Source organism: Aegilops tauschii, chromosome 2 (assembly GCF_002575655.3).
Source record: "Aegilops tauschii subsp. strangulata cultivar AL8/78 chromosome 2, Aet v6.0, whole genome shotgun sequence".
Lineage (NCBI taxonomy): Eukaryota > Viridiplantae > Streptophyta > Magnoliopsida > Poales > Poaceae > Aegilops > Aegilops tauschii.
In genome coordinates this window covers 574,953,475-574,966,599 of record NC_053036.3, presented here as the reverse complement: position 1 = coordinate 574,966,599, position 13,125 = coordinate 574,953,475, and the positions used below count along the sequence as shown (strand labels likewise).

At 42.9% G+C, this 13,125-nt stretch overlaps 1 protein-coding gene across 1 annotated transcript in view; it reads right to left on the bottom strand.

Annotated features, from left to right (window-relative positions):
• The window catches only part of LOC109762324 (putative disease resistance RPP13-like protein 2), a 37,020-nt gene that overhangs the window by 11,347 nt on the left and 12,548 nt on the right, over positions 1-13,125 (bottom strand). Inside the window, exon 2 of the mRNA XM_020321160.4 lies at positions 5,477-5,692. Coding sequence (XP_020176749.1) covers positions 5,477-5,692 — 216 coding nt within the window. The remainder of the gene's footprint in view (positions 1-5,476; positions 5,693-13,125) is intronic.

Here is a 13,125-nt window from a genome sequence, read left to right as displayed (position 1 = left end):
TGCCACTTGGATCTCGAACACTACCTATGGTAATAATCCAAAGGAAAGGTCAAAAAATTTATCAATACGAATTTATCGATATTTGGATTGAGTTAAAAAGTGCCAATATTTTCTTTCAACTTTATCAACAATATAACAAAATCATCATATGTTCGCAACATCTCCAATATTTGATCACATGAAATCAAAATAGTATTGCAGAAAAATTTGGGGCAAGATTGCAGCATAGTCATCAAAGTGAATTTGCAGCATAATCGCCAAATTTGGGACGTGTTACTACACATATGATGAACCATATTAATCTTCATCCAATATAATTCGTGGGACAACTGTTGAAGATATGATGTCATTGGTTCCATCTTAAGGTAAAGGACCATAGATGTATCAGTTCTCCACATGGTTTGTGGATGTTTGGATTTGCCCAAGATCTAGCTTGAAAGATATGTCTTGAGAATTTTCAAGTAGAAAAATAGATATGAGAAGGTCATGCCTTCAATTAAATATAATTACATAATTGTATGTGTGTTGTATGCTTGAATTATAATGTGTTTCCTTATGGGTTGTTGTCTATGTTTTGTCAATGCATAATGGCACTCTGCTATGATGAGGACAAAGCTCTATTTCACACTAGCCTACACAAGCTTTGGGTGGTTACATAGGAAAACAAAAAATGATGTATCAAAAATGGTTTCACTATAAAAACCAACTGTAATAAATGTATCACATGCTAGCATTTGAATAACAGACGATGATAAGTCAACGACTTCACTAATCACTACATCTTAGAAAATGTGTGTGTAATATGGTTTTCAAACCGACTGGATGTATATGGATGAGGGCAGGGGGTTGTACAAGTGGTTCCGAAATATTGGTCCTCATTAGGGTCACCTCGGAGGTGACATTTGAATCGACACGGCACACCATGGACAAAGGCACACACCACGTCGGCGCCACCACCATATGCAGCAGCGACCAACGAAAACAAATCGGCCAAGGAGACTAGATCAAGTCGGTAGCACCCTTCCCCATCTACCTCCACCCTGCAACCCAAGCAAGGGTGGCCATTCCGATGGCACTCCAACCGCTAGGCGAGGAAGAGGAGATGACCGCTCCCCTGATCACTTCCACTACCTCATAGGGATATGATCCCCACAATGCAAGGGATCGAAACCGCAACATGCCACTTGATCTAGATGCCACAACCTCCCATGGAGAAGTAGCCTGTTGCGAACACAACTCGCGCCACCGGCCATCGAGATGGACGAATCTTGCATTCAACCACCTGGATCCGCATGGAGGTCGAGTAGGAGAGACGCTGGAGAACGAGGGAGGAGGGTATCACAACCGCCCGATCTTCCACGATGCACACTGTCATTGCCGACTGCCCTCCATGTTGCCATGAGAAGGCTGCAACTATGCCGCCAGCTCCTATGGCCGCGCCGCCCTGCCCCGTGCTCAACACCATGCCGTGACCCGATGGCCTCAGCCCGCGCAAATCCACACTGAGTGAAGGAAGAGGGTAGACCCTGCCGGTGACAATCTTGGTCGTGCATTGCCCGGCAGTGCCAAGGCAGCGATGAGGGGAGGAGGGGAGAAGTGGGAGACATGATCAGATGGCTAGGTGGCTAGGGTTTCCTCTCCCTCCCCCCCCCCCCCCCCCGAGCACTCGCGGGAGCGCCTAGAATAGACCTAGAATATTATAGTCCTCTCACTGGTCATAAAACCTCAGTAGGCAGTACTTAGGCTTGTTACCCATACGGGGGAATGACTTGGTAAAACCATCGTGTCACCATCATTAACATCAAGATCCCATAGGGCACCATCCTTTCCTCTACTCTCTTACATGACCACTAGTAAGCAGTACATTAATCGTCTATACATGGTCAATGAGTGCTATTGATGATCGAATGATCATAATCTTACACATACCCTTGTGTGTGTGACTGGGTGTGTGAGGCATCGTGTTTGGAATAGGTCGATGAAGACCCAGGACACAATGTATACATGTTGAGCCTCCATGAGGAGCAGCTATATTCTAGACATATCAAATGGGGGTTCTTGATGAGGCATGAATATACTAGCTAGGAGTCAAGAGGTGATTTCCCATCCAACTTATCTAGATCTAGGGTTACGAAGCTAGGGCAGAGGATAACTTGGATGCTAAAGCCTGATGATGTCGCTTGATGTGAGATCTTCCCCAGAGGATGCAAAACTCGTTGTCCTTTGCAGGTTTATTGATCTCCTTATATGAGGTCAAAGGGTCATCGATCGCGGCAGGCACAAACTCCCCTAGAGCATGTCTCCTCTTTCCATAGCCGTAGGCACACCTTCCCTTATCCTTGTAGAGTCTAGATATCTATTTGGATCAACCTTACAGAGACTTTTTTAGTAAACCCAACGACATTATTTGGCATCAAGAAATATCCTTAGGCATTCTATATCGATATGGTCATCGTATAGTGGTAGTTACATGGTAGATATACATCACATAACGACACCGTGTAAAAAGGGTATCTAGAAAAAGGGGTGTGTGGCAATGATTATTTTGAGAGAATCATTTTGGACCATCTTATAGTCATAAATGTCATATGTCTAGGGTGATAGGAGAGTATGACTACAATACTTAAGTAGTAAAATTTGTGGTGAGAGTTCATACTCCATATAAAGGAAATAGTCACACATGGGTGTAGAATAAGTTATATTGCAAGCCACACATTTTTATGCTTGTTTGACTTTAAATTTATGGTTGTTATATATAGGACAAATGTTTCCTACAAACAGTGGTAGTTATCATCACTTGCGTTTTCTATGTTGTATGTAGTATCTATCGAAACCGAGAGTATGTACATGTAGTATGTAGTATATATAACAATGATTATGTAGTATATATAATAATTTTTAGGTAGTATGTACCATGTTTTAAGTATGCTCTTTTTTACGTACAAATATGTACGTATTTCACAAATATAACAAAAACTATGGGCTCATATGCAATCTTTTCATGTAACTTGCTTTGAAATATCTTATATATAATATATGAACATATTTAAAATAAAAAAATAGTATATATATAGTACCACATGGTAGTATATGAGATATGTGGGGTAACTACCACCGGGTGGTAGGATATATAGGGATTGACTATTCGTCACCCTGGGTGAGGAATAGTTATTCTTCACCCACCTCTATTTTAACATCTATGCACCATAATTTTACGTTTCGTAAATTTGTCTTATTTAGAGATAAAAAGAGAACGTAAGAAAACCTATAATCGTCGTAAAAAAATTTATGTTACGTAAAATTACAAATGTAAAAACATAGTGTAAAATGTATATAAAATACATTTTTTGACCTATATTTTTTTGTTAATGCCAAATTTTATACAGTAAATCAATATGAATGTAACTATTTGTATTTCAAATGTAATTTATTTATGAAATGGTCGTAAGATTACCTCGAGTGAAGAATAACTTATTCTGCACCCTGGGTGATGAATAGTAACACTATATATATATATATAGGACACATGTTTCCTACAAGCAGTGGTAGTTACCATCACTTGCGTTTTGTATGTTGTATGTAGTATCTGTCGAAACCGAGAGTATGTACATGTAGTATGTAGTATATATCAATGATTAAGTAGTATATATACTAATTTTTTGGTAGTATGTACCATGTTTTAAGAATGCTCTTTTTACGTACAAATATGTACGTATTTCACAAATATAACAAAAACTATGGACTCATATGCAATTTTTTCATGTAACTTGCTTTGAAATATCTTAGATATATTATATGAACATATTTGAAATAATAAAATGGTATATGTAGTATCACATGGTAGCATATGAGATATGTGGGGTAACTACCACCGGGTGGTAGGATGGTATCACATGGTAGGTATATATATATATATATATATATATATATATATATATATATATATAACTCACGGTCGTAATTTGTCCTATATACTGTGTGTGTGTCTCTTTGCCACCCGTGCGCATTGCCACCCCTCTTGCTTCCGTCTGATCTCACTTTAAGATCCGTGTAACATCTTTTAGGCATGTCATTGATTAGTCTTCTATTTGTCTAATTGCACTGGGATGAGTTATTAGCACAAAGTATTAACATGTTAAATGTTGATACTATCTATACGCATGGATCTTTTTTGAGTTCATGTGGAACTTTTTTAGGAATGTAAGTCTTAATCACCAACCAATTCTTTTGTACTATTATAGAAAGTTAGTAAGTTATACTTTTTTATATTATTAGGGAATCTTTTTGGTTAAGTATTCATGACCTTACATTTTGATACCCCTAGTCTGACACATATTCTACTGGAACCGTATTAGAGTGATCATCAGCATGCTTCGTTAACTGAATACCGATGGAGGAATTATGATAGCATAGTGTTTGCATGGATCACGGGGCATACATTGAACGGATATAACATGTGGTGGCACTGCCATCCAGAGGGGTGACATAGTCACCAGGTGTTAAATAATCTACACTAATCTTGTTACACTTGCATCGAAACATAACTGGACTTTTCTACATGAAAAATTATACACGGAATCAAATTTTATTTTTTCGTATTCAGTTAGTAATCCTTTTATCCTTTAAAGCCATCATAATCCAATGTCATTTACTTGATTCCTCCGTATGTTTCTTCTTCTTTGATAGGTGAAGATTTAAGTACTTGTGCTCTTTCTTTGAACAAGCTACAATCATGGAACCAAATCTACTTATCATCTCTAACATGACTACTCTTCTTAATTGATCTTGTATAACTCGGTCCTACTAAATTAATGTTTTGGATTTTTGTCTTCATTTATTAGTGTCATAATTTTTCATAATATTTCATACTTATATAATATAGAAAGATAGACATATAGATAGAAAAATATGCATACATAGTCAAACATATACTTATATAATACAGAAAGATAGACATATAGACAGACAAATATGCATACGTAGTTAAACATATGCTCCCTCCATTTCGAAAGTCAAAATTCGTAACTATTACCAAGTTTATAGAAAATTTATCACCTTCTATATTACCAAACAAATACAATTAGATTCATTAGGACATATATTTTCATATGAAATGTATTCGGTATTGTAGATATAGTTAATTTTCTCTATAAAAATTGTCAAGAAGATTAAATTTTGAGAAAACTGATACACAATACATTACAAAATGGAAGGTTTACTTTTAAGCATCTAATTTAACGCACGCACACATACACACACACACAACCATTGAGAGAATACCATAATGATGAGATATATTACCTCTGTATCAAAATATAAGATGCCTACAAAAACGTCTTGTATTTTGGTACGAAGGTAGTACATGATAAATGATAATCGATACTAAATTTTCAAACCTAATGGGCAGATGTTATAATCACCACACTAACCACTAGCAAACTAGCCGTAGCAAGTATAACTAAATTATTGCACTTACATATTTCTATGGGCATAAGATATTGATGTAGAAGCTTTCCATGTTAATTCTGACTTCGTGTTATTGAGCTCCATTTTGTATCTGTCTTTGTTTTCAATGATGTCCTCGAGCCTTGAGTTGATATCCTTTACTTTTGTAGACAGCTTGTGTCGCATGCTTACTTGTGTTGTAAAGGTTGCAACATATCTCATACTTGGACGAGCCCACCATGGAAACCTTTACACAAACAATTTGCAGCCAAAATATTGGATTAGATAATATGTGCAAATTAGATGATTACTTTACGTTTACAGCCTCGAGACTGTATAAGCACTACCAAAATATTAATTGTAATCCTAACATTGTAAAAATCTACATGGTGAAACTAAACTAAAAGCGCAAATCTAAAGCTTCACGCATCTACAGTAGCAACCCATAGCCACCGGTCATGATTCATGCAAGTGTTCTCCTGTTTCATTATGCAATAATGGAGATTAGCAGTGTGCTATTAAACCCTAGAAATAAGATGCAAGTGACAATCCATAGTATATTAGGCCCGCACCCCCACCACGCTTCCATTTCTCTCTCGGTCACTCTTGCTCCCTTAGCTATCTCTCCCATTTTCTTGATGCTCTCTGTGGTCTCCGGAGGTGGTGTCGATGGGCGACACATAGCATACACACCGATTTGTACCCTCACTGCTAATATGTAGTACAATAGTACAATACACATTGAGGAAAGCTGCCAAGGAGAAGGCACACACACACCTTGTGCAGCCTGCACTAGATTACTATCTCATGTTCCACGTTCCGTGTGATCAAGTTTGCCAATGTGCTATCTAATCGATACTCGTGTACAGTGTACTCCTTACCCACAAGCATACTCCAGGTCTCCAATGGCATCGGCCCCTCTCGTGCATGCCGTTTCATAGTATACATTGAACAATAGTACTATACAGAGGTGCCCATCTCAGTGTAGATTTTATATGGTACTATGCATCTAAACCTATCTACAAGTGCCACTCTATGCATAATTTTTTTGATGAAACATAAAATTGTCAAATTACAAATTTCGAATAAATTGCATCATTTAAAATACTTTGCAGAGCCAAAAAATCCAAAAAAAATTGGCACATGGTGTAGTCCTTGTGTGATGTTGATCTGCAAAGTTTTGTGTTCAAATATTTTTTCATTTGGGAGAAACAAAAAGTAGAAACTTGTACACATGAACTTTGATGCAAAAATAGATGATGAGATAGAAGGTTCACATGTATGGTAGTAAGCGATAACTTTCCCCCTGTACCCACATATCCCACCTCCCATATCCTCGCCGCCAAATCCTAACCACCGACCTCTACCACCCCATCATGTTGCCCCCATACTCATCACCCCTCCTATACTCATCCCCGCAGGGCTAAGTCCGCGTTGCCGACAACAACAAGGCCTTTTTTGATCTCAAGGGGCGGAGTAGCACGTGATTGCTTGGCTGCGGGGAGGCAAGAATTCAGGTGTGGCATCTAACAGGCATGTGGGCGTTGAGCTAGCCACGATGCTGATAGGCGTGGGCATGCGCGGCATGGTGCTGACCATCACGACAGTGTGGACATGAGCTAATCTCCGGGCGACCAGTGACGTGATGGTGCGGCCATGGTGTCGACTACGGGTGGAGCTGCGGATATGCAGTCCAGTGGGAATCGCCTACGGCTGCTAGCCAGATCTGGAGCCAAGCAATTCATGGCATCTGAGCACATTTGGTGGTATAGGCTACTAGGTCCTTCTATTTCACACATGACTATCCTCGACCAGATGGTTGTGTGGCAACAACCAGAAAAGATGGGATGGTGTATTCTCTTCTGACAAAATCTTCTTAGGTCAGCAACTTCAGTGTGATCATATTACCATAGATGGGATGGTAACATTGGTTGTTGACATCTAGATTGTATTGTCTTCCATTGAAAACTCATGATTTATCTTTTTTGGAACGATGAGGCAGCTTGATGTATGCATTTGTTTCCTTGTTCAAAGTGTTATCTTGAAGGGTGGATTTTATGGATGATTATAGATGGTCTGACATGAGTTGTGTTGATTGGGAATTAGAAGGGAAGCCGGTCCACCTTGAATTCAGGGAGGAAGAGATTAGTGAGGGAGGGTGTCGTTACTTCTGTAAATACTATGTGTAAGTCCAGACTATTTTGTCTCGAAGTTCGGATTTGACATGATTGCCTAAGGTTTCCCTTTTGGCTGGAGCATACAATGTTGATGTGTGAGTAATGATGCTTTCTTGAAGGTTTTATTTTGGAGTTTTGCGTCTATTGTTATCTCACATGTATCTCCACAAAAATATTATTGTCCATGGTCATCGGGTTTGTGGTCAGACTACGGAGTTTTTATTGCGATCCATGTATGGACCCTCTATGGAGACGACGAATCTGGCTGAGTAAGAGGCTCCACCACTTCCCTCCAGATTCATCGGTTACTTTGGTGGTGCGATTGGGTGGCACCATTATCAAGGCAAGCGGCCTCTCTGGTGGCGTGGCTGGGACACATTCCTGAGGTCCAGGCGTTGAACGTAGTTGGTCGACCTGGCGTGGTGGGGTTAGAGCTGATACGTCTCCAACGTATCTATACTCTTTGATTATTAAATGCTATTATATTATCATTCTTACATGCTTTGTCCATCATTTTATATCATTTTACATTATTTTTCTAGACTAACATATTAATCTAGTGCATAGAGTTGTTGTTTTCTGCTTGTTTTAGTTTTATAGAAAATTGATACCTACGAAGGTCCACACATGACAAAACTTTTTGACGGTTCTTGTGGAACATAAGAGATCCTAGAACCATCGGGGAGAGACCAGAAGACCTACGAGGGGGAGACAAGCCAGGGGGCACGCCCTGCGGGGTAGAGCATGATGGGGTGGCTTGTGGGCCCCTTGATGCTCCATTACCCCTGATCTCTGGCCTATAAATTCACATATCCAAAACCCTTGGAGCGAGACCCGAAATAATTTTATTGCCGCCGCAAGCCTCTATTCCGTTGCAATCCCATCTAGAGCCCTATTCTGGCACTTAGCCGAAGGGGGGAATCATTGGGGAGGCCATCTTCATCAGCCTTACTGCCTCCATGATGATGCGTGAGTACTTCTTTCAGGACCTACTGGTCCATTGTAGTAGGTAGATCTCTCTCTCTCTCTCTTGATCTCAATACAATGATCTCTTCGGAGATCCATCCAATCTAATTCTTGTGGAGTGTTTGTTGGGATCCGATGAATTATGCACTACTAGGATAAGGGCTATAGCTGATACGGACATTAATGGCGTACCATGTATGTGGTGCGCCACTGCTATATAGTAGTGGCGCACCAGATACAGGTGCGCCATTATTGACATATTACTAATAGCGCACCTGGTGAGTGCTGTGCCATTAGTAGTTTTGAAAAAAAAAATGTTAGCAGTGGCGCACCATGGGAAAGTGCGCCATTACTAGTTGACATAGTAATGGCGCACCACACCCACCGTGCACCATTAGTAGTTTTGAAAAAAAACTTATTAGTAATGGCGCACTATCCCATGGTACGCCACTACTAACAATTTTTTTTCAAAACTACTAATGGCGCACCATACACCAGGTGCGCCATTAGTAACCCTGGTGCTAAATGCACACCCCCTGTGGACCGCCTTTTCAGTTAAAAAAAAGAAAATGATGGAAATGTCAAAAAAATTAAAAGAAAATAAGTTTCCCATGTGATATGTGGTCTAGTTGTTGGGAAAATTTACAAATATGAATTTCGACTTTATTTGCAAAATCTCTCTGGAATTTAGTAAAATAGGCATAACTTTTGCATACGAACTCGGATTAAAAAGTTTTTTATATGAAAAATCATCTACTCAAAAAGTTACATCCGAATTGAACCAGGGGGACCCCGTTCAACATCTTCAAAATCCCCAAAAACCTAACAGAACGAAAGATACGGGGCTTTTAAGATCTAGGGGGGGGATGAAACAAAAATCAAACTTACTAGTGGCGCACCATTTGCTAGGTGCGCCACTAGTAACAGAAAAAAATTGGTTTAAAAAAATTGGAATTTTTTTTCAAAATATGATATGTAATATGACCGGGAAGTTTGAAATATTTTTTCAAAATTTTATCACACTCATGAACATGAACAAAGTCCTAGACATCAACAAGGTTTAATAGGATTGATATGATAGATATATCAACAAGTGCCTGTGAAGTGAGCTGGTGCTGGGGTTGGATAGAACTGAGAAGTTAAGCGTGCTCGGGCTGGAGTAGTGTGAGGATGGGTGACCTTTCGGGAAGTTTGACCACAAAGTGCGATTTGACATGAGATTAAGCATATTGACCTGAGAAGTTTGACCACAAAGTGCGATTTGACTTGAGATTAAGCATATTGACCTGAGATTAAGCCATAGTGACCCGAGATTAAGATAGGCATAGTAATGGCGCACCAAAGATGCGCCATTACTATTTTGTTACTAATGGCGTGATAATAGTGGCGCACCTATAGTGCGCCATTAATGGCAAAAACATGTGCGCCACTAATTAGCCTTTTCCTAGTAGTGATGGATTTATGATTAGATTGTTCATTGAATTTATATGAATCTTTTGAAATTTCTTTGCTCCGTAGTTTTAAAGCTTTGTATTTCTCTCCGATCTATCCATCTACTTTGGCCAAGTTTGATTTATCTTCAGTGGGAGATGTGCTTTGTAGTGGGTTCAATCTAGCGGCAATTTCTATATCCCAGTGACAGAAAGGGACAAGACACGTATTTATATTGTTGGCACTAAGGATAAAATGATGGTGTCAATCTTATTACTAGGTTCTTTGTAACGCCCGGATAATTATGCTACAGTAATCCCGTGTTAATGATGCCATGTCATCGCTCTTACTATTGCTAATCCTCAGTGGCTTTCAAACATCTTTCAAATTTCAAATCCAAATTAAAGTCAAGATTCAAATTTATCAAACATGCAAATTAAAATGTTCAAGTTGTTGCAAATAATCATTTGATAATATTAGTGGAGAAATCATCTTTTTACAAAATGATTAAATGCTCTAAAGTTAAATAAAACAGTAAAGTTTTTGAAAGAAAAGAAAACCAAAAAAAGGGAAAAGAACCCCCCCCCCTCACCCTGGGCCGCTTGGCCACCCGACCCACCAGGTCGGCCCAGCAGCCAGCCCAGCTCCCCCGCACCAGACCCCCCTGTTCCTCGGGCGCACCCAATCGCGCCCGCGGTCGCCGCCGCACCCTCTCGCCGGCAGCGCCGGGAGGGGATAAGGGCGACAGCCCCGCGCCTCCTCAGGCTCCCCTCCCACTCCCCTCGTCCACTTCCCCTCTCCACCTTGCTCGCTTGCCCGCTCCTCCTCGCCTTCCTCCTCTGCTCGTCAGCCGAGTGCACGCCCGCCGCCGCGCCCCACCGTCGACGCGGCCACCGGCCACCCCTCTCCACGCTGACGGGCCCAAGAGGACCGCCGCCGTCCGCTCCGTCGTCCACGCCCACGTGCAGGAGCTGGGAGCCCCTTCATCGCCGGGCCGACCCTTCTTCCTCCGCTCCGGCCACCGCGAGCTCGCCAATGACTCTGGCCACCTCGACTCTCCCTCGGGCCTTCCCAGCAACGGCGGTGAGCACCACGTGCTCCCCCTCCTCCTACCCCTCGTTTTCTACGCCCGTTGCCGTCCCGCCACGTTACCGAGCTCCGCCGCCCGCCATGGCTGCCACCTGTGCGCCGTGCTAACTCCAGGGCGCCCGCGACTGCTTTGGGCGTGCGCCAGAGCGCCCGCGGCACCGACCCGTGCCCGCGTATAGTCCCCTTAATCGCCCCGCCTCGCTCTCGATCGAGGCCCGAGCGCCGCCGCTACCTCTGCTCAACGCCACCGTCGTTGCAGCCTGCCTCAGCATGAGCTGAGGCCACCGCTGGACGTGCCGCTCCTCCCGCTTCTGAACAAGCTCGGCCGTGCTCGAAACGGCCCCCTGTGGCGTGATACCGGCGAAGTCCCGAGCCCCGCCGCCGCGATCTGCATCGCTAGAGCTTCACCGCCGGCCGCGCCGACGTGGCCGCCTCGGGACCACCCGCTGGGTCGCTGACTGGTGGCCCCCACGTGCCCCCTAACCTGTTGAGCCAGTCAATGGCTGACTGGGCATCGCCCAGTCATTGCCAGTGGGCCTCGCGTGGACCCTGTTGACTGGTCAGCTGACCGCTTATGCGTTGATGATGCCATGCTGATGTCACGCTGACATAGTAAACCCATTTTCGATTTAATTTAAATCCTGTAATTTTAGAAAATCATTTAAACTAAAAAAAATCATTTAAAATAATTCGTAACTCGGATGAAAATACTTTATACATGAAAGTTGCTCAGATCGACGAGACGAATCCGATTACGCAGTCTGTTCGTGTGTCACACACTCCTAGCATAGCGAACATACAACCGTCCCCCTCCGTTTCATTTGTCTGAAAATGCCAAACTTCGGGAAAACATTCCTGGATGTTTTCCCCTTCATTGTATCGCGTAGCACTGCGTTAGAATACTCCTAGCGCTGCTTATTGCCTGTCATGCATCTGTTTGCTCTGTATTTACTGTTTCTTCCCCCTCTTCTCTCCGATATACCCCGAGACGGATGTTGATGCCCCTGTGATCGACTACGTCGGCGATGACACTTCTTCCCTTTCAGCGGAGCTTCCAGGCAAGCCCCCCCTTTGATCATCGTGATATCGCCCATTCCATTCTCTCATGCTTGCATTAGATTTTGCTACTGTAATTGATTGCACCTATTCTGATGCATAGCCTGCTTTTGTACCTGCTATTGTTACCTACCTGCTTATCCTAAACTGCTTAGTATAGGTTGGTTAGTGATCCATCAGTGACCCCCACCTTGTCCTTGTTGCCCCTGCTTCATCACCGACGACTCGATCAACGTGATCGACGACCAGACCCGACACCTCACATCACATCACGCCCCTTTTGTTGCTCGACTCTGCATAATTACCATCGAGTGTCGAGGGTGATACCTCGCACATCACTCCTGATGAGATATCTGTAGTGTAGCTATTCGGTCGTGGTCGTCGAGGGTGGTTCCTCCTTCACTACTCCCGATACGACTCTGTCGGGCAACCCCTCAAGTGTGAACCTCGAGGGTGGTTCCTCTTACGTTCACCTTGATGATTACATCAAGTGGAATCCACCGAGGGTGATTCCTCGGGTTTTCCCCTTGATGTTTGGACACACGGTTACCTTGACTTTGCTTGAGACCATTGTTGAAGTCGGGTCGGCCCTGAGGGGTACCCACGAGTTGATGTGAAAGTCGGGCGGGCCCGTAGAGCACCCGCGAGTTTTCTATGTGGCACGGCCGGGCATTCTGGGCCCTTGCCATAAGACCATGAGACGGGGCGACGGGGTCACATTATCATGAGTCTCTAATCGTCTCCGCGAGCCCCCAATGCACTAACAGGTTTGGGTATTTGTTCTGAGTTGGCCTTTGGCCTTTACGCACTAACCACCACGCGAGAATAGTTATGGACCTTGACGTCGCAGTATCAGCCGAAGTTTTGTCAGACGTCCAGTTCAGCATTGCGGCACAGCCTGGCTGGCGCCCCAGTGGAGGTGGCCTGTATCGCCCTGCACGCAATGACCCGGAGTGCAACG